Below are 27,024 nucleotides of genomic sequence, written 5' to 3' on the forward strand. Positions count from 1 at the left end.
ATCCAGAGAGCATAAGGCCATCTCATGAGACCATCAAGAAAGGACTTTCCATACCTCTTTCTTTCCTCTCTCCTTATGCTCTGACCTCAGAAGGCTGCAGTAGGCAAGGTGAAAGAGTAGAAGATGCTGACTGCAACAGTCTCTCAGAGATCAGGGGGTTGCCTGAGGCTGGCCCTGGCTATGGGAGACGGGAAGACTTAACTCTAGCTCAGGTTTTCAGATTTATTACCTGGGCTGGGCTTTTCTGAAGACTGAATCTGTTGTTAAACCCAAGTTTGTGTGCCCAATGCACAGTGAGGCCAAACAAACTGAAATGTTGGAGTTTGGAGCAGAGAAAGGTTTATTGCAAGGGCCAAGCAAGGAGAACTGGCTCAAAAAGCCTAAAGTCCTCGATGGGTTTCAGGAAAGAGTTTTAAAAGCAGATTTGGGGGAGGGCTGCAGGGTATGTGACTTTCTACTGACTGGCTGGTGGTGAGCTAACAGGGTGATGTTCCAGGAATCTCAGTCATCAGCTTTCTAGTTCTGACCAGTCTGGGGTCCAAGTGCTTGCGCTCAGCATGTAGTCACCATCCTCCACTTGGGTGGGACCCTTAGTTCCTGTAGAAGAACTCAAAGATTTGTATCAAATTGCTATTCATATCCCCCACCCTCCCCGAGGAGGAACCAGCACCCTGCCCCAACACTGCACTATTGTTTCTTGACTGCAGGAATTTGTTTCTGCATTCCCTCATTTTCCTAATTAGTAACTGTTTGAATTTGCTCTTTGGAAATCAAGGAAGGTCTAGGATGCTGAAGCCTTTTTCCTACAAGCAAGAAATGGGGGGGACTTCCCTGGTTCTCCAGTGGGTAAGACTCTGTGCTCCCAATACAGGGGGTCTGGGTTCGATCCCTGGTCCGGGAACTAGATCCCGCATGCATGCCGCAACTAAGCATCCGCATGCTGCAACTAAGAGTCCACATGCCATGCCACAACTAAAGATCCTACATGCCGCAACTAAGACCTCGTGCAGCCAAAAAAAAAAAAAAAAAAAAAAGAAATGGGGAGCACAGAAAGGCTTTTATACCCGGGAGGCCCCCACAGATTCCTGCTCAGTTTCAAATCAAGACTGTTGAGGGCATGAGGGCAGTGGACAGAAGAGAAGAAATCTCTGTTGAATGTTGCTCCATTCCAGGTGTGGCCTCCATAGAGAGCTCAGGGCTCTCTCATATCTTACTCCTTTCCCCCCCAAAATGGATCATGTGATGAGGGACAAGGCCATCTTATTGGACTTCAGGGCTCAAGGCTGAGCGTTCAGTATAAAGAGCAAATCGGTTAAAGTGCTGAGTCTGTGGGGAAGGTTATTCTTTGGTTACCTTCTGTGGCAGATTAAATTATCCGTCCCAAGTCCTCTTTTCCCTGTACTAGTATTGTACTTCCTCATTCTTGCACATAGTGGGGAAACTTACCTCCCTTCTACTTGACCTTCAGCTTGGCCTTGTTACTTGCTTGGGCCAATAGCACGTTAGCAGAGATAATGCGAACAAAGGCTGGACTTGCCTTGCTCTGTTGTGCTTCTGCCATTGAGGTGAGAAGAGCATGACCCAGGGAGCTGCTGGTTCCAGACTGATGAGAGATCTGTGGAGCAGATCCAAACCGGTCTGGGAGCCTGGAATCAATGAGGTCAGCTTATGCCAACCTACCCCAGCCAAGGCGCAGACGTGGAAGCGTCATATAAATGCTTATTGCCCTAGAGATTCTGTAGGCAGCAAGAGTTGACTGAAACACAGTCATTCTCTTGTTGATTACTTTGGTGAGACTAGAGTGGGGAGCTGAGCAGGGCTCCCCTTTGAAGAGCTACATCCTTTCTCCTGCTTCACAAACCTTGTAGCTGTGGCCCCAGGTGGATGGTCTTGCCACTTCTCCTTACTGGCTGACTTTGGTCTTCCCTGGACCAGCCTTAATTTTTTAAAAAAATTTATTTATTTTATTTATTTATTTTTGGCTGCGTTGAGTCTTCATTGCTGCACGCGGGCTTTCTCTAGTTTGCGGAGAGCGGGGGCTACTCTTCGTTGCAGTGCGCGGGCTTCTCATTGTGGTGGCTTCTCTTGTTGCGGAGCACAGGCTCTAGGTGCGCGGGCTTCAGTAGTTGTGGCATGCGGGCTCTAGAGAGCAGGCTCAGTAGTTGCGGTGCATGGGCTTAGTTGCTCCGCGGCATGTGGGATCTTCCCGGATCAGGGCTCGAACCCGTGTCCCGTGCATTGGCAGGCGGATTCTTAACCACTGCACCACGAGGGAAGTCCCTGGACCAACCTTAATTGTTGTGGGAGTGATAAAGCTCCAAGGCCTGGGTGGTGGTAGTGGATTTAGGGGAAAGAGAGAAAAAGGCTCAGGGAGGATACCTGGGGCTGTTGTAACACAGCATCCTTCATCCTTCTTCTGCTAAAATGGTACCCTGTGTGCATTGTCTCGGTGCTGATGGCTCAGGTGTGGTTGACCCCACCCTCTGTTTTGGAGCTGGCCTTGATTCCTCTCCAATGCCCTCTCCTGGGTGCAGTGATGGGTTCAGAAAGACACAGGTACAGGGCTGATCAGGGCCAATGAGACGTAACCCCATTTTTCCTCACAATGCTGGGAGAGAGACAGGTGCTCTTCCCGAAGGCCTTGAATATAACGCAGGAATATTGCATGATTAGAAAAGAGCCCGATGAGAACAGGATCATCTTGGAGTTGTGGTGACCAGAGATCAGAGGGAGAGAAATATTGGGTCCTGGTGACAGTTGAATCAGATCATGTCTGAAGCCAGAACACTGTTCAACTTTTCTCTTAGGTGGGTCAACAAATTCCCATTTGTACTCAAGCAAGTTTGGGTGGGTATCTGCCATTAGTAATCAAAAATCTCAAATGATACAAGATTGCCACCCGCTTTGAGTTCTCTGTGGGCCAAACTTGTAACTCAGAGTTTGTTTACCTGGCCTTATTTTCTGGGCATATAACCCTCTTAGGTGAGTGTATGTGTATACATGTGTATGTGTGTTTACTGTTGGACATGGTAGAAAAAAAGAATTTATATAAAAAGATATTGAGCCACATCTCTACAAATGACCCCCGCAGACATAAAGAATGGACATGAGGACACAGAGGAGGAAGGGGAGGGTGGGATGAATTGGGAGATTAGGTTTGACATAAATACACTACCATGTGTAAAATAGATAACTAGTGGGAACCTGCAGTACAGCACAGGGAGCTCAGCTCGGTGCTGTGTGATGACCTAGATGGATAGGGTGGGAGCGATGGGAGGGAGGTCCAAGAGGGAGGGGATATATGTATACATATAGCTGATTCACTTCATTGTACAGCAGAAACTAACACAACACTGTAAAGCAATTATACTCTAATAAAAAATATATATATATTGAGCCGCTGACCAAATACCATCCCTTGAAAACTATCTACACAAAGTACGTACTTTACTTACATTATTTTATTCATTCATTCTTCATAACCACCCTCTATAGTAGGTATTTATTTTTTAGATTATGAAGTTTTCTTCTTTTCAAAACAAACAACTTTTTATTGAAGTGTAGTTGACTTACAACGCTGTGTTAGTTTCAGATGTACAGCAAAGTGATTCAGTTTATATATATATATTCTTTTTCAGATTCTTTTCTATTATAGGTTATTACAATATACTGAATATAGTTCCCTGTGCTACACGGTAGGTCCTTGTTTATCTATTTTACATATAGTAGTGTGTACCTGTTAATCCCAAACTCCTAATTCATCCCTCCCCCATCTCTTTCTCCTTTGGTAACCATAAGTTTGTTTTCTATGTTATAGTAGGTATTTTTTTTTAATCAGTTAGGAATTATTTTGGCTACAGCTTATAGAAAACCTGACTAAATGTGGCTTAAACCATAAGGAGATTTATTACCATATTTTATTAACTTGAAGATGCCATTGATTATGAAATGTATCATTAGTACACTACTTTCTTTGCATAAGAAAAAAAATGCTATCAAACTATGAAGCAATTCTTTATTATCAAATCAGTTGTGAGATGTGACTTGATTTTAGAGGTGTTACATGTGAAAAAGAATGTGGATCTTAGAATTGGTGAAATATAGTATTACTTAACAAGAAATTGGAGTTAGATGGCCTCAGGTTTGGTTTGGCAAAGAGTATCATCCAAGACTCAGGCTCCTTGTGTCTTTCTGCTCTGCCATCTCAGCATGTGTCAGCTTAAAGTTGCAAGATTGCTACTATAGCACCAAGCTTGGTGTTCTCTATCACCAAGTTCAAAGGCAGAAAAAGAAGGAAGAGAACATGGGTGGGATAAGTGCTTCTTTCCTCACTCACTTCTCTCCTTTCATCAGAAAGCCCTCAGCATGTTGACTCTTATACATCATGGACAAGACCCACACACAGCCATGCTGGTTTCAAGGGAGACGAAAAAAGCAGGTATCTGACTTTTCAGTCTTACAGTGGGAGGTAGGCAAGGGACTTCAGAAATGGCTCTCCATGTCACAGGGTTTTTGTTCCCATTTTATAGATAAGGAAATTAAGGCTCAAAGAACCTTAGTTATGTATCCTTAGTTATCCATCCAAGCACACATAATTAGAAATTGGTCAACCCTAGATTTGAAGCCAGTGTTGAGTGATCCAAAGTCCATGTTCTTTTCCTTGTACCATGAATCATCTGTATGTTAAAGACCCACAGTGAGAAACTTCAAACACAGAGAAGATAAATAATAAGGTATGTATTTGAATGCAAACACTGTACAACCCGACTATCAGTGGATAAAAGAGATAAGGGTTTACTGTTCTTGGGTAACAAGCAGCGCAGAGATTGGCAGCCTAGGGAAAGGCAGCCACTCAAGGATTTCATCAAGATTCTAGGCTCCCTCATTCTCCTCCTTTAATTTCCTTATTGTGTAGCTTCTGTCTTTATGGTCACAGCATGACTGCTGCATTTTAGGGCATCACATCTAGCTTTCCTTACTGGTGATTCCCTCTTATATCTCATTGGTCAGAATGGGGTCACATGGCTACTCCTAGTTACAAAGAAAACTAGGAAATGTATATTTAGCTGGGCACACTGTCATCCTGGATAAAACTGTGACTCTGTTAGGAAGGAAGAAGAAGAGAGAACTTGGGTAGTGTTTGTCATTAGTGCTGTGTGTGTACTTGGCCAGTACAGTTGGCTTTCCTTTTCTCATGCAGGTGGTACAAAGCTCCGCTTGGGGCTTAGGCATGGATGTGTGATTTACTTTGGCCAATGAAATAAATATGAGCAGAAGTGACACATACCACTTTCTAGTGGAAGCTTTAAGGGTTGGTGCGTGATTCCCCATCATTTCCCATCGATGTGGTGACTGTAAAAGCATATGTCAAGAAGCCTCCAGTTGCCTGGGTTCCTGAGGAAGGATGAGGAACAGAGCTCTCTTGCCAAATTATGATGGACATAAAGCGAGAGAGAGAAATAGGCCTTTGTTTAGTTAAGACACTGATATTTTCACGAGGTTTGCTATTGCCACGTAACCTAGCCTATCCTGACACAGGTAATCAATCAGCAGTGTCTATCATTTGGTCCTCAGGCAATATAATGATAAGATCAGCAAGGAACCAACACCCTGGACTGAACTGGCACAAACAATGTCCCAGTTTCCCCAGAGCAAGGGCTGTTTTAGTGGCCTCAGAAAAAGAATTGAGTCCATAGGTTCTCAGGCATGAGGGATGCTTGCATATCTGGAGCAGCCATTGATGCCACATCTGAGCCCACTCACCCAGCCACCCTCCCACCAGCTAGCTCTTCAGCAGTGTCTCTATCTCTTTGTCAAGTCTTAGAAATAGATGTGGTGAGGATCTGCCATGTTAGCCCGGCATACCTTCTTCCCACATAGGATAACAGAAACCATGTTCCCTCTTCCATCAGATGCACTCTGTCCTGGTCAAGGGGTGGGTGTGGGATGCAGATTAGGTCAATCAGGTGCTCTCAGTCTGAAACCTGAATCTTGAGTGGAATAATCCAGATGAATTGGAAACTGATTGGAATTTATTCGCCTGCATGCTAAAGAGATCATCCATTAGGTTCTGCTATCTAGTCCTCAGAGCCTCACTTAGTGCAGTTCTTTCTGGGCTCCCTGAAAGCATTGCACATCACCCAGAGATTATGGACCTGGAGCTGGAGGCAGTCACTGATTGAGAATCTAGGTCCATGGTGGTCTTCTGTTGCAGTGGATACGAGTAGAGTTTTGGTGGCATACGGTAAAATTGCATTCATTATGTTAAGCAAGAATATTTTAACAAGTATGTTTATGGGAGGAAGGATAGGAGTGGATGTCGGGTGGCCAAAGGTGCAGGTTGCAATGGATATTTGGTGTTTTTGCCTGTCCAGAATCCATTCTTGCTTCTTCTGGTGACAAAATCCATGTGTTCTCCTCTGTTCTCAGACCTCTATTCTCAGGGTCGGCTGACTTCTCCTTGACTCTAGAGCTTGATCCAGACCTGACCAGTCAGAACATTGCATTCCTTAGACCATGGTGATGAGTGAAGAGCTGGGCAGTGACTCATGTTAGTTTATTATGACTCAGACTTAGAATTTAAGGGGAACTGTTGGGAGTGATAATAACAATAATAGCTATTACAATAATTCGACATTATTCTCAACTCCTAAAACTCTTTTCCATTGACTTAGAGCTGTGAGGATCTAATCCAGGAGCTGCTGAGTTAACAACGTATGGAAAGTACAGCTAAAAGAGATGAAGAGGTGCCAGGTTCTTTTTTTTTTTTTTAATAAATTTATTTATTTATCTTTGGCTGCTTTTGGTCTTCGTTGCTGCTCACAGGCTTTCTCTAGTTGCGGCGAGTGGGGCCTACTCTTCATTGCAGTGCGCGGGCTTCTCATTGCGGTGGCTCCTCTTGTTGCGGAGCATGAGCTCTAGGCGCACGAGCTTCAGTAGTTGTGGCACGTGGGCTCAGTAGCTGTGGCTTGCAGGCTCTAGAGCGCAGGCTCAGTAGTTGTGGCACTTGGGGCTTAGTTGCTCCGCAGCATGTGGGATCTTCCCGGACCAGGGCTGGAACCCGTGTCCCCCGCGTTGGCAGGCGGATTCTTAAACACTGCGCCACCAGGGAAGCCCTGAGGTGCCAGGTTCTGCTGACATCATTTAAGCCTCTGGATTCAGCCAAACCTGACTTTGGACTCTTACCTTACAAGAGCCAAAGAAAAGTCCTTTTGGTGCTTCACCCAATTTGAGTTGGGTTTTTGCCTCTCGAAGTCCAAAGAGTACACTGGCTAATACACTTCTTTTTTTAAAAAATATATTTTATTTATTTATTTATTTATTTATTTATTGGCTTCATTGGGTCTTCGTTGCTGCGCGCGGGCTTCTCATTGTGGTGGCTTTGTTGTTGCAGAGCATGGGCTCTAGGTGCGCGGGCTTCAGTAGTTGTGGTGCGCGGGCTCTAGAGCACAGGCTCAGTGCAGGCTCAGTAGTTGTGGTGCACAGGCTTAGTTGCTCCGTGGCATGTGGGATCTTCCTGGACCAGGGCTTGAACCCGTGTCCCCTGCATGGCAGGCGGATTCTTAACCACTGCGCCAACAGGGAAGCCCTGGCTAATATACTTCTATATGGAAGTACAATACATCAGTGGTGGCACCAGCTATGCCCACAGCCCTAGCAGAGGGGACAGCTAGTAGGTGGACATGTTTTAGACCATGTGGCCATTGGATGGGAGAGGGCCACATGGTCTAAAGTGCTGAGTTCATCAGCTGGGCAGGACTTGTGAGCTTTTCTTTGTCATTAAAGATGACATATGTCTATCGGATTCCTCTTGTTTGAACTGGGAGTTTGGAAAGATGGCAGGAGCAAGGCAGCTAGCTGCAGAGGAAGAAGCAAGAAGGATGCATTAAGAGATGCCACCAGGAGGAGCTGGGGCCTTGGTGATTCAAGGTGTCCAAGCAGCAGAAATTCTGTGTCAGTAGAGGGCTCTAGTTGGTAGAAAGAGTGGAGAAGAGGAAAGTCAAGAGGTTAGATGGTGCACTTAGCTCCAGGAAGGAAGCAATGCAATAATGGATATTTCTGGATCTGTCTTGCTTGTTCCTGAGGACTCCCGTGTCCCCTGCATTGACAGGCGGATTCTTAACCACTGCGCCACCAGGGAAGTCCCAATGAGTGAGTCTCTTTCTCAGGACTCCTAGAGAAATTCTTTATTGTATGTCATTGGCTCTAAGTGGGACACATACCTATTATCCTGAACAACCTCTGAGGCCAGGGTAATGTGATGCAGTGATTGGCTTAGGCCTCGTCATATGCTGTTCCTCCTGAGACCCACCCAAAGCACATGGGCATGGAGGAGAGGAGAGGGTGAGTAATTTGTAGCATACAGGTTGAACTGCTGGAAGAGAAACTTCAAGTGAGATTGGCTTAAGCAAGATAGAAGTTTCTTTCTCTCTTACCTGTGTGTAGGTAAGCAGCCTGGGAGGCCAGGTTTTTTCCTATCTTGTTGCTTCACTAGCCCTAGGTATTAGGTATCTGTGTGGTATGAGATGTTTCACCATCTCTACCACCCAGCCAGTGGGAACAGAAAAGAGAAAGAGGAGGGCTCACCCCTTCTGGTTACAGGCATTGCCTCTCCGCTCTTCAGTCCTACTGGTCAGTTACTTGGACAAACATAGCTTTCAGGAAGATAATGAAATATTGTCTTTTTTTCCCCCTGGATTTCCATGTCCCCAGATAGAAGAAGGAGATCATGACCATTAGGGGCCAATTAGCAGTCTCATTCCCAGTCTGTCCCTTTGGCCAACCAAATGTCTGTGTGCTCCATTCTCCCAAAGCTTCAAATGTCCTCTCCCCGGGGAAGACAACCCCAAAGTTCCATCCAGTGCCTGTACCCAGCTCCCAGCCTAGGATCTGGGCATGGACAGCCTGCAGTGTGGGGTCTGGATGTAGTTCTTTGTGGTGCAGTGCCCTCTAAACGCATACACAAGTTAGCTGCCTCATCACAGCCAATATACAACAGTACATTAGAACAGTATAGCATAGTAGGAACCCCTGTCCAGAAGCAGGGAAAATGGAAACACCTGCAGCCACTGGTTGGCTGCTGTCATCAAATCTTGGTGGGCAGAAATTGCAAAGAATCCCAGGGTGTGGGGCAAATTCCTTGGATGAAGGCCCTCTCTCCAGGACTGTTCCTTTGGGCCCTGGTGCTCCCCACTTTGTTCACTCTCTTCTGTGGCCACATCTGAAGTGGGCATCGAAGGTGCACCCCTCTTGGGGCTTCATAGTTTTTCAGCCCACTTCCTGCTGGTGTGGGTTTTGTGACTTGGGGTTCATTGCTTTGAGTCAACAATGCAGGCGGGTGCTGGCCGGGCTTGTGGTTTTTTGGGAAATACATGTCCTTCAAAATCTTAGTTTTGGACATGTAAGAGAATTTAAAACTCTGGTCTTTTATTTATGAGCCTATATGATATACCTGTTCACCACCCTCTCAACTTGAGACCAGTGAAAACATTCAGCTTGGATTGGAAGGCAATATCCTCGATCTGGTCTTTGTCAGTGAGCTGGCTGTCATTGTCACACTGAGAACCTTTAATTGAAAGTACTTGAGAAAGACAGGGGTCCATAGTCTTGCCTCTTGCCAATACCACTTCTTCAGAAACATCTCCTATATCTGCCTCAGTTTGTGATACAGAAGCAGTAGGATTTTTCAGCCTGAAAAACTTTTCAGCTTAGGTTGTAGCCAATAGGCAAAGAGAGCTTCTCCTAGCACACCAACCCCCATCTCTGCCTGCATGCTGCCACCTCTATCCGGATTCTTCTGGCTCATGTAGGACTTTGTTGAGAGTGGCAAGAAGCAGCCAGCAAACCTCAATATCCTGAAATTTTCAACCATTTCCCTAGAGCTACAGATGACTTTCCAAGGCACTGTAGGAATCAGTTTATCAACTGCTTTAGTGTGGCATAACATGGGTTTCCAGCTTTCCAGCCTGCAATAATATGTATTTAGAACATATTTTAAGTGTCGTTACCTGTAGCACTTCCCTTCCAGGTCAAAATTGTTGTTAATTAATAGATAGGCTTTCCTTCTGCAAGACAGCCCCCACCCCAAAGAGTGGCTCAAATAGGCTGGAGGTTAATTTCTCTTTCATGTGATACTTGGTCATAAATAGTCCAGGGCTGATAGGCCATGCACAATGTTGGGATTTAGGCCCCTTCTAGCTTGTTGCTCTGACATCCCTAGGGCCCTGCCCTCTTCTGAATGGTACAGACTGGCTTAATGCCATGACTTCATCCCATCAAGTGAAGAGGGAAAGGGCGAGGCACATTCTTTTTTTTTTTTTTAATATTTATTTGTTTGGTTGCGCTGGCTTAGTTGTGGCAGGCGGGCTCCTTAGTTGTGGAATGTGAACTCTTAGTTGTGGCATGCATGTGGGATGTAGTTCCCTGACCAGGGATCGAACCTGGGCCCCCTGCATTGGGAGCGCAGAGTCTTAACCACTGCGCCACCAGGGAAGTCCCGAGGCACATTCTTTCTGAAGGGCACGACCTAGAAATGGCACTCATCGCTTCTGCTAACATCTCACTGGACAGAACCTAGGCCCTTGGCAGGCCTCGCAGCACCGTGTCTGGGAAATGTGGCTTTTTTTCAGGGTAGTCATGTTCTTGGCTAGAGGAGTTCTATTACTATAGAAAGGGAGAATAAATATTGGGGGATGACCAGCAATCTCGGTCTTGGGGTGATCCTCCAAATGAAATGGGGGGATGGATTGCGGGGAGCAAAAAGCAACAGAGGTCTATTTATAGGCTCTCTCCTCTTGTGCCCCAGCCCCTTCTGCCTCCTTTAATCACCATGATCTAATTGTCTGTCTGTGTGTCTGTCATTGCTGTCCCTGAATCTCCCATCACAGAGGCCTTGAGGACTGGCACTTATTAGGGACTCAGTAAAATGTTTGTGGACTAAACTGAGGTGGTAATAGGTATTCCTGGGTAAACTACCTTTCAGCCCTTCCTCCCTCCCTCTTTTCCTTCCTTCCTTCATTCCTTCAGCGAGCATCTATTAGATGCCAGGTCCCAGGGAGTCTTCTCTCTCCAGGAGGTTCTTTTCACTCATGGATCTTATGGCTAGAGGAGTCTCTCACACTCTAGGGATATTTTTGTCTGAAAAACAAGCATATACCTTTCAGCTTAGTCAAAGTTCTCTCTTCCTTAGGCAATGACACACTGACACCTTTGAACTTTCAGCGTCTCCTTTTCTGAGACTCCCAGAGTTGCTGCCCCAGTGGTCACTGTGCTTTGAGCTAGCTCAGTCTCACTTTCCCTTTAGTCTGGCAACAGCATCTTGCATCTTCATCGCCCTCTGTGACCCTGGAGGGGCTGTCAGTCATAGCACAATGTCCCCACCCTCCCGGGAGTAGCACACGACACAGGCTGGCCAATCGAAGAGCTCCCTCCCCCTGGCCCAGGATTGTTAAGCAGGGTAAGATTTGATTTGTGGATCCAGAGACATGAGGATATAGATTTGGGGCTGCCAGCAACCCTTGTTTCCCAAGAGGAGAGCCCAGGTAAGAATGACTCTAACCCAGAGGGGATCAGAGGGAAGGAGTGCGAGAGACAGAGCCTTTGAATTTTGCAATGCTCGAAGCTAGATTCAGTAAGTTCTCTTCTTTGCCTAAACATTAGCCCTTTTACTCAGGGTTCAGTTCTGATCAATGACTGGTTAATAGGCGAGTTAATTAACTCAGAGACAGCTGGGGAGAAATCTGATTCAGAATTTGTCTAGATTGTTATGACTTTCTTCTTATGCTTTTTCAAGTTGCCTTTCCCACACTTAACTGGCAGCAGTTTTGATGACTCGCTTTCCAGAGCATTTAACCCAGTTTTCACAGGAACAAAACTTTCTTTTCATATTCATATTCCATTGGTTCATGTGCTGTTTAATTACCTTGCATAATGATAACACATATGGTTGGAATAAGTAAGTTTGGATAGAAACTCAACTGACTCTTGGTAAGCCAGCAACTCAGCTGGGGGAGCAGAGGTGCCCAGCCAGCTAAAGTGTGTCCTCCTGGCTGCCAGCATCCAGAAGGCTTTGTTCACCGTCTTTACTGAAGAAATGGGGACCTTGACTCATTCCACAAGTTGGTTAAGTGGAGATAGGTCAAAAGCACGTTTTATTTATTTATTTATTTATTTATTCATTCATTCATTCATTCATTCATTCATTCATTCATTCTTATCTTTTGGCCACACCACCCGGCATGTGGGATCTAGTTCCCCGACAAGGGATTGAACCCACACCCCCTGCATTGGAAGTGCAGAGTGTTAACCACTGGACCTCCAAGGAAGTCCCAAAAGCACCTTTTAAAGTTTCACTCTCTAATTCTCTCATAACCGTGAGTCTTAGCTAAAACTTGTTTTTCTTTGATGAAGATTCTTTCTTCATGATTTCTGGTTCCAAACTTGCATGGCCCCCAATATTTCTTGGTGATCTTCTATGGCATTTCTTTGGCCAGTAGTCTCTTCCACTTTCTGCAATAACTATGTCAAACCTCCTCCTCCCTTATTGCCCCTCCAACCTTTCCATCTTCCCCTGTCTGTCTCAGCACATGATCTTGCATTTTATTACACAGAGAAAACAGAATCATCAGACAAGAAAACAGAAATCAACAAACTTCCATTTCCAAACCTAGTGCCCTACCTAGGTATTACCCCATCATTTTTTCTTGCCCTCTGGTTACACAGAGAAATCGCCTGACTCCTGTTTACCACGTTCAGGATCCCACTGGGGACCTTACGCCAGCAGTGATTCCCACTCTTTCCTGTTCTTCATCCACTCCCTCTCTATGGCCCTTTTCCCCACTGTCAAATATACTCAGTTTGTTACAGTGTGCAGTGATCTGTCTGTGTCTGGCCACCCAGTCTCCATTCCTCCTTCTGGGGAAAATGCCTTGTGTGTGTGGTCCTGGTGGGTCCTGTGTGATGCTCCTAGAGATGCATTTGGCCAGGTATTCCTCTCACTGTCCAAGGACAGAGGGCATGTGGCCTTAGCTCAGTCAAAAGAGCTCCTGCTCCCCTGGTTCTTTAAATCTCAAGTTGAGAGGCACACGAAAGACAAACAGCTGAAATCCTTCCTTCCAGATGGTGGGGTGGCCCCTGCTGCTGGGGTCTGCACTCACCTGGCTCCTGTCTTGAGGAACCAAGGCCAGCTCTCTTGCATTAGCTTCCATCTGGGCTCTCTGCAATCTTCCAACAAGTTCCTTTTTTGCTTAACTTAACCAGTGTTGTTTTCTGTTTCTTGAAATCAAGGAAACCCACTACATGATGCATCATATTAAAAAGCAAACCAGGACTTCCCTGGTGGCACAGTGGTTAAGAATCCGCCTGCCAATGCAGGGGACACGGATTCGAGCCCTGGTTCAGGAAGATCCCACATGCTGCAGAGCAACTAAGCCTGTGTGTCACAACTACTGAGCCTGTGCTGTAGAGCCCGCGAGCCACAACTACTGAGCCCACGTGCCGCAACTACTGAAGCCCACGTGCCTAGAGCCCGTGCTCTGCAACAAGAGAAGCCACCACACTGAGAAGCCCGCACGCTGCCACGAAGAGTAACCACTGCTTGCTGCAACTAGAGAAAGGCCACGGTCAACGAAGACCCAACACAGCCAAAAAAAAAAAAAAAAAAAGCGAACCAAAAAACAGCACCAACACCAAAAAAATCTCTTTCTTGATCCCACACCCCTTTCCAAGTGACACCTTTTTTTCCTTTCCCCTTTACGGCCATCCTTAAAAGAGTTGCCTGCACAAGCACTGTCTTCCATTTTCCCCCTTGACTCCAGTGGCTCTTGCTCCATTACCTTGTTGAAGCTGCTTGTTCTAAATGCCCGGGCTCACAGCAATGTCCCAGTTTCCCTCTTTCCTTTCTGGCTGCTCCTTCTCAGTCCTTTGCCACCTGGTTACTCACAGGTGGGTCCTAGGTCCTCTTCTCCACACTCTCCCTGAAGATCTTATCCACTCCTGTGATTTCAGGGACCCCTGTGCCCATGATGCCCAGACCTCCTGGGAAGCCCAAACCTCAGTACTGTATGTGCCACTTGCCTCTCCACCTGCTGTCTCACTCATCCCAGCATGACCCCACTGAACTCCTGAGCCCACCATACCTGCTTCTCTTCTGTCAGGGTCTGAGTCTCAGGAAATGACACTTGGCCCATGAGGTCCTAAGTCAAGCGCCTCCTCTCACTACCAAAGCAATCAACAAACTCCACTCCCATCCCCACCCCATGCAGTCCTATCTTGTATCTCCAGAACAAAGGAGGAGCTCGATAAATATTTGATCAAATGACTGATAGCAGCAAGAAGACTCTACAGAACAGTTAAACAAATTCTCTATTTCCTATAGTCCTGTGAGGTAAGAATAATTATTCTGCAGATGAGGAAATTGATGCCCAGAGAGAGGGATGGTTTAGCTTGGGTGTGAGATCACAGAACCAGTGAATATGCGGGGGTGTTGGGATTGTCATTCCTGTCTGACTCTCCATCCTGGGCTCTCCCCCGGCAGCCACTGCAGCCAGGAGAGCTGCCATGACCAGCCACAAATGGAAGAAGAGGACCAGTTGGACAAGGGGCCAAGGCCAGGGTGATGTTCAGAGACCCTAATGGCAGGTCCAGTCAGGCTGCATCTGCGGGCATCCAGCATGGCAGACATCTGCTGACACCTCCAAGCAGGGATCCTTGAAACACTTGCAGTGAGGTTCTAGGGGGGCTCTCTGATGCTCAGGGAGCTGGGAGCCCCAGGTCTGAGTCCTGGATCTGGCACCAGCTCTCAGTATATCCCCACATAGCTCATCCTTTCCTGGAACTCTGTTGACTTCCCTAAAAAGGAAATAAGAGTAAGATTCATGAGATGTTGGAGGAGGGGCCCTAATTCCTGGGCAGGGGCAGGAGTGGGTGGTGGTCTCAGCAAACAAATCCCCAACATGCCCCCTTTTGGCTGTATCCCCCTGCCAGGCTGTGTATGGCGAGGAGGCCAGCCATCTGCTAGACCCTGGGAAAGAGACCCCACTGGAAAGGGGTGCTTAGGACAGTCTGAGTCTTCCTAAGCAGAACCCCACCCTCTTCACCAGTGAGTGAGATCCCAAATTGAAGCTGTAACTGGAGTGGGGGGGGCGGGTGGGCAGAGAAGGTAAAACCAAGGCTTCCAGGCCCTAAGCAGCAGGATCTCAGGCTGGGGGGAGTAGACAGTGATGCCCGTCATTAAAATCTGGGTGGAGAAGCGTGAGGGCATGACCCACAGGGTCAAATGCTGTGTGTGACATGGTGGTGTAGTCGGCTCTCTGTATCCGTGGGTTCCACACGTGTGGAGTCAATCAACCACAGATGGCAAACTTAATACACGATCAGCAGTAGGTTGAATCCAAGGATGTGGAACCTGCAGATATAGAGGGCCGACTACAGCACTTGACCGTCTGAGGATTTTGATATCTGTGCTGGGGCCTGGAACAAATACCCCGCGGATACTGAGGGAATGACTGTTTATCTGTTGCATACTTTGGTCTATGAGACAAACTGATGAGGGGCAGCTCAGAGCTACAGACATGGGTACTAAGGCTGGGAGGGGTCTCACATGCAGAGAACACATCAAGGCATTGGGTGGGGGCAGCTGGGTGTGAGGTCCAAGCTGCACCTGCTGCATAGTGCTGCACGCCCCCTCCTCTGGACTAGGTGCCAGGCTAGGGGCTACGGAAAGTGAATGGTGCAGGCTCCTGCCTGGGCTTTCCACTCTCCAATGGCTGGGGAACTTTCTGCAGGTCCCCTCTTGATGCTAGGTGGAGGCACAGGGCTGGTGGAGACCAGAGAAGTGCGGCTGGGGCCTGAGGTCTTCCCAAACTGGAAGAGCAGCAGAGATGGTATTGCCTCTTCCGCCACTGAAGACCCCTCAGCAAAGGGCTGGGCAAGCAAATCAGTGGTCCCTGCAGCTGGGATCAACAGAGGAGGGTCGACACTGGGGCTCAATTCTCGGAGCCCAGAGATAGGACAAGATTCTCTTACAAGGGGCCCTGGGGTGGGGGTGGAGGGTGGTAGGAATCTCTCGAGGGTGGAAGGGGTCAGGGTCAGTCTGGGCTGGTGGACGCCTGTTGGGAGTCTGTGTGTAAGGAGCCCATGGTTGTCAGAGATTGGGGGATATTGAGCGAACTGAGCTCACAGGCCCACATCCTAGTAGGGCAGGATCGGGATTTCCCAGGGCCTGGACCAGCTCCTGGCATCATAGGGCGGGGAGAGAGCGAGACAGGGCGTTTTGGGGCTGCAGAGAGCGGCAGGAAGGGGTGCGAGCTTGGGCGGAGTTGGCTCATTCCCACATGGTCAATGCACAAGCCAGCTGTTGGGGTCCCTGGGAGTGGGCTGGAGATTGAATGCCAGGAGTTGGGTTGGCTTGGGGGCAAAGGTGGAGACAGGGACATGGGCGAGGAAAGGGATGAGGAAAGGTGTGGGAGAATACGGGCTTTGGGGCCAGAACTGGGGAAGCAACTCTGGGCATGGAATCTAGGAGGTTTAGGTTGTGGAGGCTGGGTGGAGGGCTCAGGGGACAAGACCTGGGTCTTGGAGGGGCCGTGGAGGTGGAGTGCAAAGGACCAGGGTCGGTCTTGGGGTCTGTGAGAGTGAATCGGAGAGGATCCGACTCTGGGGTCCAGGGCTTGGAGAATGAGCGTCCACAGGGCGGGGACTAAGAGGGACCCGACCGGCTATCCCAGGGGACAGGTCCTGGCGCTGGGGTTCTCGAGGGCAGGGTGGGAAGTCCGTGACTTGTGAAGGGCGGGGCCAGGGTGACCAAGAACAAGGTGCGGGCCGTGAGAAAGGGGGTCTCCAGAGCGGTTGTAGACCTCTGTGCGGGGCGTGGTGACGGAGGGGAACAAGGACCGAGGCGGCGGAGCTATGAAGACTTGGGCTGGGGAGCTGGGTCGGGGGCTGGAGGATTGTGGGGAGCCGAGCCTATGAGACTGGGGACGGCGGGGTCGGGTCGATAAGATGGGTGTCTTGGGTGGGGGGTCGTTGGACAGGCCTGTAAAACTGGAGATCATGGTGGGGGCGGGGCCGAAAAGACGGGACAGTGGGACGTGCCGCGAGGAGGGGGTCAGGAAGGAGGACTGGGGCCTCGCGGGGCAGAGTAGGGGAGGGTTCGTGGGGCTGTAGGCTGTGGGGATAGTGCGGGGAGTAGAGGGACCGTGGGGGCGGGGCCGGGGGCGGGGCCGGGACGCCGACGTGGGCGGTGGAGCGCGGGGGCGGGCCCAGGTGAGCGGGGCTGTCGTCCCCTTCGTCCCGTCTCCCCCGGCTCCCCACCCCAGCCCGCAGTCACCCCTCGGCGCCTCCCCGGCGCTGGCTCCGCGGGCCGGGCGGACCGCGGCTGGCGGCGTCTTCGGCCCAGGCCAGGTCCGGCTCGGCTCCATCTTGGGCCGCTGCGCCGGGCACCTGTGGCGGCCACAGGAGCAGCGCTTCCGCCGGCCTGCGCGGCCCTGGGCGGGCGAGAGGGTGAGAGGCCAGCTCCGTTCTCGCCCGTGTTAGGGCGAAGGAGGGTGGGATGGGCGGCGCCTCCCCTTTCTGCGCCCCGGAGCCCCACTCCTCACCTCTCCCTGCACTCGGACCCTCCGCATCCCGGCCCCCGCCCAGTGCTCAGCGCCCCCCATGGCCGCATCCCTCCTCCTATCTCTGGTCTCATTGCCTTTCCTATCCCCTCTTTCACGTCTCCTCTGCCCATCCTCCCATTTCTCAATACTCTGCCCAGGACTCCGTCTCATTCTGCCTCCACCCCTGTTCGTATGGTTTCTTCTCCCCTTCCTCCTCCCTTTTCCATTCCCACCGCCCATCCCACCCTCCTCCCACAGCCCCCAGCCCCAGACCTCCCTTCCCTCTCATTCCTCCTGCCCTCCATCCCTACCCTCTTGGCCCACAGCCCCGTCTTCCTTCAGTCAGTGTCTTTGCTGCTGGGAAGGTCTGTAGCCTAGTTTGGGGGATCGCGTTGAGGACCTTCTCCCTGAGTCCCGGTGGGCTTTGTGTGGGAGGGTCAGGGCAGGGACCCTTGCCCCTGGGGGAGAGTGTGTGGTGTGGTGTGTTTGGGCCTTTGGCTCCACAGCCTGTATGTTTGTTGTGCAGTGTGCAGCTGTGTGGATGCTGTTTCCTGAAGGCTCACACGCAAACGGGCCTGTATGTCGGCCTCTGGTGTGTCCACGGCTGGGGCGTGGGCCTGTGCTGGTTCATGGGTGCCCATGGCCACGCAGGTAGCGACACACCAGCCACCTGGGCTGCTTCGGGTTTGGGGCAGCTGGGCCTGGAGGCTGACCTTCTCCATCCCAGGTTCCTACTGGAAAGTATGGGCAAATCCTCCTCAGGGGAGGAAGCTCTGGGGCTGGTGGGGCCTAGGCTTCTCTGTGGTGAGCAGAGCTGGGTCCTGGGGCCTCTGCCCCACTGTTACCCCAGGACCCTTTTCCTGCATAGCTTGTGAGCTGGGCATCTTGTTCTTAAGGCTCTATGATGGGTAAGTTTTGTCCCTCTAAACACTTCTCAGTAGCTCAGGAATGCTCCCTGCTTCATTCCCCCACTTTGGCCCTAAACAGTCTGGTCCTGTCAGTCCCTCTTTTGCTGCTGGGATGGATCAGACCACCTGCTGGAGGTTGCCACACCCTCACTATGCAATGAAGGATTTGGGTGGTGTGTATCCCTCCCTGGTCCCTGAGGGGAAAGATCCACATCTCAACATATGAGCAGTTTCCCCTCCTGACCACATAGCTTTGCTTTTTCCTGTCTTGGTTTTGCTGGAAGCAGAAGTCATCATCCAAATGCCTGTCCCTTAAAAGAGAGGACCTAAATGGATGCCACAGGTGTGGTCTGCAATGGGGCCTGCTTGCACTGGCCTTGGTAATCCCCCTGGGCTCATCCCCAGAGGCCTTGGACTCCTCTGCTAGGGCGACACAGCAGGAGTTGGAACCTCTGAGCAGGTCAACCTAGCATTCTCTTTGGTTGGGCCTCTCTGGAAGTTTTTGCAGAACTGGAGTTTTTTACTCAAAATGACATTGGTTGAATGCTGCATGTGAGTCTGGTTGCTCCTCCACTTGCTGACAAGCAGAACCTGAGGCAGCAGGAGAGTGCTGCCTTGGCCACAGGGAATTGGCCACATTGCAAATTTGACTGGCATCAAGTGGGACAGGAGAGAGAACATTAAAGTGTCATCTAAAGAACACTAGGGGTCTTGGATACCTCTGTGCTTGTGCTTTAACTTGTGCTAAAACATCTTCCCAGGGTCTTTTTTTTGCATGAAACCAGAGCCTTTTCCATGATTTTTAAGGCAGATGGACATGCCATTTGGGGCACTTAGAATGCAGACTCCAAACTTGTGTGTGTCCGTATGCATGCAGGTATGAGCATGTGCATGGGTATCCTTCAAAGTTGAGGTTTAAAATAGACTTGGAAACATAGTGATGATGGAGACATTGGGAACACTGTTGGTAACTAGGTCCTAGGATGGGATGAAAGGAAAGGATGGGTAGGAAAGATTAAGAAGTGAGACCAGGCTAACCTATAGGGTGTCTCGATGGCTTCCTAAAAGCCATCTTTCTGCTCCCCACCACCCCCCAGTACTAGTCCTATGATACCTTGAGCACAAGTCACTCCTGATGGGAGGAAGAAAGATAAGATTACTAACAATCACTGTTCCAGGCAGTCCGTATGCCATCACGTTCAGTCTTCACAACAGCCCTGCAGGGTGGGGATTTATTTCCGATTTGCAGACTGGGGAAACTGAGGCTCAAAGTGGTTAGGGGTCCACCTGAGTGCATATATGTAGGAAGGGGAAGAGCCTGGATTGGAAGCAGACCCCTTGCCCCACCTGCTTGCCTCTGGCTCCAAGGTTCATTTGGTCAGCTCCATTGCTTCCTGAGAGGCCCCTCTTCTTGGTGGTAGGGTGTGTGGGAAACCTCCTTTCCCTGGCATAACTCGAGTAACTTCCCTCGAAGCCCTTTCCTCGTTCGGGCTGGGAAGGCCAGCTAGGGTTCAGCTGTGGGTTCTTTGACATTTCTGAGCTGCTCCAGGTCTCAGTTTTGTCACCTGCCATTTGTGGAGATGGGCTGAGGAAGGGAACCAACAGAAATATAACCTCCTCCCCCCACCCCCGGTGTCTTTGTGGTCACTGTTCTCTCACTGGGTGATGACCAACCCTGGACACTAGACAGCCATCTGGTGAGGCAGGCGCAGCGGGACCCTTGTCACTGACAGCTTCTCACCAGCTCCTGGTGGAGTCTGAGGGTATCCCCAGCCTTGTCCCACCCTTTCCTTAGGGGGGCCAGGGCCTGGCCTGGCTCCTTAAGGACCTATTTGTGAGGAGGGTCCAGGGTAGGTGAGGCTCAGCCAGAAGCTGTGTAGGCTGTCCAGATAGGGCTTCCTTGGCATACTTGGTCTTGGGGCTCGGTGGTTGTCTGCCTGCCAGGGGCTATGTGTGACCACAGCCTTCCCACGCAGCAGGTGCTCCTCCTGCCCTCTTGACTCTGGGCAGCCTGTGAAGCTGCTAAGAAGCAGGTTGGGTGGGATGGACATCCAGGCTTTGTTCCTACTCATTCACTTGTTCCACTGGCATGTTGTGGGCACCCCTGGGAGTGCCAGACGCTGCGCCGGGTTCTGGGACTCCAGTTGAGCCACGGCAACAGTAAATAAAAAGGAATGACAGTGGAGAGTGATGGTGTCTAGGATGGAGGTCTGCACAGTGCTCAGAGGGAGCACAGAGAACCTCAGACACTCTTGGGTTTAATTCCTGGCTTAACCACTTACCAGCTGTGTGCCCTTGAGCAGGTCACTAAACCTCTCTCATACGTCTCAGATGACATATGTCATGAGGTTGCTTGGACTATTAAATGAGACAGTGCTGGAAAGGAGATGGCACATGCCTGGCAAACAGTGGGTGATTGGGCACTGGGAGCTGTTTTTCTTATTATCATCACTGTGATTATTGGCTTTGTCGCCCTTCTCTGTTTATATGTCCATCTTAGAACTCCTTGAGGGCTGGGCCTGGGCCATAGTCCTCTCTTGCCTACTCATCCTTTTCCTGACTCTTCCAGGGACCAGTCTGGCTTCAGCCCCAAGGAGCAGCCAGGACAGGATACCCCTGCCCAGGCTGGGACCATGTCTATAGCTGCACAGTCCAGTATGGTCGTCATTAACCATCTGTGGCCCTTTAAATTTCAATTACTTAAATTTAAATAAAATCAGATTTCAGTTTCTCAGTCGCACTAGCCACATGTCAAGTGCTCAGTAGCCACATGTGACCAGTGCCTACTGCATTGGATGGCACAGAGCAGCATCTTTCCATCATTGCCGGAAGTTGTGCTGAACTGGGCTTCATAGCAAGCCTGGAGCTCTCAGGGGACAGCTGCCCTAGAAACATCCTCACCGTTGGCTCGAACAGCCACCAGCCATCTCCTGAGCTCTGGGACAGCAAGAAGTTTGTAATATACAGAAACTGAGTTCCCGAGAGCCCTTCCCACATTCCCTTTCAGGTGGCCTTGCTCACCTGGCCAGGGTGGTTGGTTTCTTGACAGTTCTTATCAGCCCAGGCTGGGAAGGCAGGACTGGGGTTGCCCAAACTGCAGCTGTTGCCTGCTATCCTTGCCCTGTTTCTGCAGCTGGTCCTGCCTGGCTGGGAGTCTCAGAGTAAAGTTTCTAATTCACAGCTTTGGCCGGGGCCGGGCTGGCCCAGATGCCCTGACCCCACTCCCTCCCTTTGGGGCCCTGCCCAGCCCCTAGCCTGCTGCCCCCTTGTTGTGCTCTGAACACATGCCTCCTGCTTTCTGCTCACCCTGTTCCTTCCCCCTGGGCACCATCTCCCTCCTCTCTCTCCAGGCCCGACCTACATGGCTGGTCCTCCAGGAAGATCTGATCCATCATGCAAAGTGAGTTCTCCTGCCTTGGAAATGCCCTCCCTCAGACGCCGTTCTTGGCACTCAGCCCTTTCCCCTATGGGTTTACTCTTGTATTCGCTTGTTCTCTCCGTCAGACACACGGCAGACACTGAGTGCCAGCCACGTGTTAGGACAGACAGTGTGGAACAGGCCACAGGCTTTGACAGCTTCAGGCTGGTGGGAGGCCCACAGTTGGCCAGACTTTTCCATCCAGGCCAGACAGTGCTCAGCCAGAGATGGAGCCAGTCCCGTTGGGGAAAGCTTCCCCGGGACGAGACACTAAGGTTGAAGGGGCCGGTGCTGACTCTGGGCTGCAGATGGGCCAGTGGGCAGGTCTGGAGGAGTCTGTATGGCTAGAGGAATGGACAGGAATGGCAGGGAGGGAAAGGGGCAGGAAGGGTGCGGGTGTCTGATTGGTGGTACAGGTATCCCCTGCTTTTCAAAAGTTCACTTTATGTCACTTCACTTTTATGAGAGACCTACATTAATTAGTACAGGTTTTCAATAAAGGAAAGAAATCCGAAGAGGATTTTACAAGAAAAGGTAGTTGCTTCTTTGCTTTACACCATTTTGGTTTACGAACGGTTCCATAGGAATGCTGTACTTTCGGATAGTGGGGGAGGCCTGTACTGGACCCCATTCTGGGGGGGGCACAGCTGATCTAAACTAGTTCCATGTTGCCCAATTCCAAGAGCCTGGCATGCAGTAGGTGCTCAGGAGATGGCTGTGGGAGGAATGAGCAAATGCCGAGTGAGTCCTGTGCGTAGAGGGCTGATATGGGGGCCTCTTTCTACCCTTGGAGCCTGTGATGGAAGCCAGGAAAGCCCTTCCCCTTCACGGCAGCCAAGACTGATCCCCAGAGACGTGACAGCTCAGCCAGGCTATGCCAGAGAAGATGGGGAGGGGGCATGGGAGAACCCAGGGTGGTTCTCAGTGTGCCCTGTATTCATTTCTTGCTTGTCCCACGAAACTTCTTTGAGCCCCCTCCCCGCACCGTGTACCAAGGATGCTCTAGTCCAGGTGAAAGAGATACTGACAGTCGTGGGAGGAGCCCGGCTAGTACTCACCAGTTGAGCTTTACTGGTTATTAAAATACTGCAATACTTCTGTGCTAAGACCTATTGTCCCCAGCAGGCTTGGCCTCTCCCCTGGCTCCCCCCTTCCCCATAACCCAGCAGTAAAGAGTCAACAGCTGGCCTTCTGGGTGGTCTCTAGGACCTTACCCTAGGGCTCGTTCTGATCGCTCGTTTCTGGTTTTTAGGTATTTGAAGTGTCATCCCTGTGTATAATGTGTGGTGACCTTGATTTGAAGTGTCTGGTCTCCTGTCATCGTTTTGCTTGTGGCTTTGACTGGTCAGGCAGGCTGTGACTGAAGCTGTCCCCGCAGTGCGCCCTGCACCCTGTGGGCCCCCAGCAGAGTCCAGCGGAAGTGCTGCACCCAACTCAACGCCGCTCCCTCCCTCTCTCTCTCCTGCAGGCAGCCATGAGATCCAGCCGCCCTGAGCCGGGTGCCCAGGAACCCCTCAGTCCCTGCCCTCAGCCCCTGTCCTGGAGCTCCTCCAGCCTGCCGGGCGAGGCCAGCACGGGTGCCCAGGTCCCGGAGGAGGAAGGGCGCCAGGCTGAGCGTGAGGAGCAGGCACGGGCCTCCAGCCCCGGGCCACAGTCCGGGGCCGTGGGTCACTGGCGGAGCGGCACTGTGGGCAACGTGTCTACCGTGGGCGGTGGTGACCTGTGTTGCCTGCGGGACCCCAGCACCGCCGCTGTGCAGAGAAGCCACTCGGACCTGGTCTGCAGCACCCAGACCTGGGGCCACAGCAGTGCCCGAAAGGCCAGCCTCAGCTGCTCGGCCCTGGGCAGCTCGCCTGTTCATAGGGCTCAGCTGCAGCCCAGCAGCACTTCTGGCCAGGGTGGCCAAGCCCCCGCAGGCCTGGAAAGGGACCTGGCTCTGGAGGATGGGACTTCAAACTCAGCCTGGACACTGGAGGAGAGTCAGGTGTGGGTGCCGCCACCTGGCCTGGGGGGCACAATGACCCACAGCAGCAGCCTCAAAGCCACTGGGCAGTCGGCCACCACCTCCTGCCATGCTCTGCCCCCAGCAGCCCTACTCCGTGGCATGAGGGAGGTGGGGGCCAGCAGCTGCTGCCATGGCTTGCCTGCCCCAGGGATCCTGGCCTTTCCTAAACTAGTGGCATCAGTGAGTGAATCTGGGCTGCAGGCTCAGCATGGGGTGAAATTCCAGTGTAGGTTGCCTGTGGGGCTTCCTGGGCATTCCCACTGCTGTGCGTACCCTTGGGGTTCCACCAGGTTAGCTATGGAGGCTGGCGCCAGGACCAAGGATATGTGGACCATGACCTCAACAAGTGACTTGGCCCCCATCTTGGCATCACCTCTGTCAGCCCAGGATGCTGGTGTGCAAGCGGCCCCCAAGGCAGTCTGCAAAGCTGTGGCCACCAGCCCGCCTCTGGAGGCCCCTGTGGCCCTGCACACATTCCCGGAGGTAACTCTGGGGTCCAGCCTGGAGGAGGTGCCATCCCCTGTGCGGGACGTGCGATGGGATGCTGAGGGCATGACATGGGAGGTGTATGGAGCTGCAGTGGACCCTGAGGTACTCGGCCTGGCCATCCAGAAGCACCTGGAGATGCAGTTTGAGCAGCTGCAGCGGGCCCCTGCCAGCGAGAACAGCCTGTCTGCGGAGAGCCGTAGGGGGCCACTTCAAGCTGTTATGCAGTCCCTGCAGTGCCCCAGCTGCTGCGGCTGCTCCAGTGCAGCCCCTGAGTAACGAGCTGCAGTCCCAGGAGCTGCCCTGGGCCCATGGACTCAGCCCCAGGGACAGTAGGGGCCCTGTGCCCTTTGGACCCACTGGCACCCATGGACGTGTCTCTGTTCTTGGCTGCCTGCAGACCACAGGACTGCAGCCTGGGGGCTTCCTTCCCCCTGCAGCTGGGCTAGTTTTTAAGGGCTTGATTTCCAAGAGCCACATCTGCACACCCGGCTCTGAACTCTGGGACGGTTTCAACACTGTGCATAAGGGGGATCCTGATTTTTCTGTCAAAACCCTTGACCTTCTGTTCAGTCTCTCCTCAGAACTCTGCCATGATTTCCCCCAGGCCTCTTGGTGGCTTTATTTTCACAGCAGTGCTGAGATACAACGAATTCCTGCCATGAGACGTGGGGCCCCAAGTGGCAAGGACTGTCTGACTCTTTAGGGGCGGGAACTGACATGGTGGAGGCCTCCCATGTGCCACAGCCTGTACTCATCCCCTTACTTCGTGGAGTCTTTACCTCTTCACTCTGTTTTATAGACGCAACCACAGACATTGGCGTGGCTGTAGCTGCTATGCCCTGGGTTGGACAGCTCGAGGTGGTGGGATGAGAGCAGAGCTGAGGCTGGCTGAAGCCTGTAGTGTTTTCCTGCAGCACGTGACTGGCAGCGCAGGGCAGTTGTGAACAAGAAGAATTTATTGAGCCCATGTTCCGTGCCAGGTTCTGTGAATTCCTTGGGAAAGAAGCTGCCCGTGCCCTTGCTGAGCTCACAGTGTGTAGGATGGGGGGCTCTGAGCATTACAGAGGACTGCAGGGTACTTCTAAGAGCCAGCCTCCCAGTAGAGCATTGTGTCAGGCGCTGGCCTCAGGAAGGAGAGAGCAGGTGGCCACCTGTCCCCAAATATGTTGCAGTGCCTGAAATTGTACCATTATCACCTTGCTCCTTTGGCTTAAGGACTTATTCTCAGCTGGTGCAGTTCTTCAAAGGAGGGAGGGCAGGAATGGGTGGCAAAAGGGAAGGAGCCTGGGGTGGGGTCTCCCACCTAGTGGGAAATGGCGGGAGCTGTGAGGCCATGGGGGTCAGGGGACCATGGGGGTGGGGAGCTCAGGACACTGGCGCTTAGCACAGCCTGACTTCATTGACAAAGGAGCTCTCAAGACCTGCGGAGGATAAGGGTGAGTTTGTGTCCTTGTCCTGGGGCTTAGCGTTGGGGATTCCAAGCTCCTGGGACAGAATCCACCAGCGCCGCCTTGTGAGGGAGCCAAAGGTTAGGGCCCTGCCTAGAGTCACCTGGCATGGGAAGGTGGAGTCAGGGCCCACATGCAGCCCTGCCCATGGCCTGGCCCTGTTCCTGTGCCCCCTTCTGCACCCAGGAACCCAGGACCTGACAGCTGGCTTACCTTTCCCCACCCCCAAGGGCCCAGTACTCGAGGTGGAAAAGACTCATGCAACAATGGGTTAACATTTAATGCAGAAGTGACATTCTAACAGGAACCAGGTGAGAAAGGCATGCTTCAGGTCAGAATGCATCCCTAGGCCCCAACATGGGGCTCTCTTACTGCAAAATGTGCCTTTCCCACTCCCAGCGGAGGCCAGATAAAATGTCACCGCCGCTTGAAAATGACAGCAAATCAGAGCTGCTTCTGAGGGTAGGGCTGGGCCAGAGGGGTGGGTGTGGTGTGCAGGAGGGGACTTGACCTTACCCCCCTTTTAAAATGTGATCAAGCAGGTTCTCGTGCAGTCATAAGGCTCTTGGCACCGTGCAGCCCGGGGGCCTGGGCCTGTCCATCCCGACGCCTGTGGTTCAGGGCAGGCATGTCACGCTCCGGGGAGTGACATGTGGGTACCAGGGTGCCCTCATCTCTGGCCCTGCGTGGGGCCGCCAGGAGCCCCAGCTGTGAGGACACGGGGGGAGGGGTGATGAACTGGGGTAGGAAGGCATCTTCACACAGGGCCAGAGCTGAGCAGGGTCTTGAGGACATAGCGGGGCTGGACTGGTGGGTGAGCAGGGAGGGGCATACCAGGCAGAGAGAACGGCCTGGCCAGAGGCTTGGAGGTGGCTGTCTTGCCCAGGCTGCGGTGAATCACTGCAGTGCAGGCTGAGTTGGGGTGTTTGTTGTGTTGGGAGGCTGGTCAGGGGGTCCTAGTTGTGAGGCTCCTGGTGTGACTGAGGAAAGGGACTTTACAGGAGCTATGGAAGTAGGGGTGGACACAGATTTCATTCCAGCAATGTCCCTTTGGCTGCTATGACGGGAGATTCGTGTGGAAGAGGTGGGAGGGAGGAGCCCAGGCGGGACTGGGGTATGGGAACCAAGGAGCAGCCTGTTAGGGGGAGATGGAGAGGGCAGC

The 27,024-nt window shown here is 51.6% G+C and overlaps 2 protein-coding genes across 2 annotated transcripts in view; one reads left to right on the forward strand and one right to left on the reverse strand.

Annotated features, from left to right (window-relative positions):
* The window catches only part of SYT15B (synaptotagmin 15B), a 30,233-nt gene extending 17,028 nt beyond the window's left edge, over positions 1 to 13,205 (reverse strand). The window contains 1 exon segment of the mRNA XM_068547887.1: positions 13,155 to 13,205. Coding sequence (XP_068403988.1) covers positions 13,155 to 13,205 — 51 coding nt within the window.
* Positions 13,206 to 18,398: 5,193 nt separating this feature from the next.
* On the forward strand, positions 18,399 to 24,690 carry GPRIN2 (G protein regulated inducer of neurite outgrowth 2). The gene is made up of 2 exons (XM_068548922.1): positions 18,399 to 18,424; positions 23,364 to 24,690. The coding sequence occupies exon 2, from the start codon at positions 23,395 to 23,397 to the stop codon at positions 24,688 to 24,690; it is 1,296 nt and encodes a 431-aa protein (XP_068405023.1). The 5' UTR covers positions 18,399 to 18,424; positions 23,364 to 23,394.
* Positions 24,691 to 27,024: the final 2,334 nt, after the last annotated feature.

This window comes from Eschrichtius robustus, chromosome 7, assembly GCF_028021215.1.
Source record: "Eschrichtius robustus isolate mEscRob2 chromosome 7, mEscRob2.pri, whole genome shotgun sequence".
NCBI lineage: Eukaryota > Metazoa > Chordata > Mammalia > Artiodactyla > Eschrichtiidae > Eschrichtius > Eschrichtius robustus.

Coding starts and splice junctions, on each gene's coding strand:
- GPRIN2 (XM_068548922.1), top strand. CDS start 23,395: ATGAGATCCAGCCGCCCTGAGCCGGGTGCCCAGGAACCCCTCAGTCCC.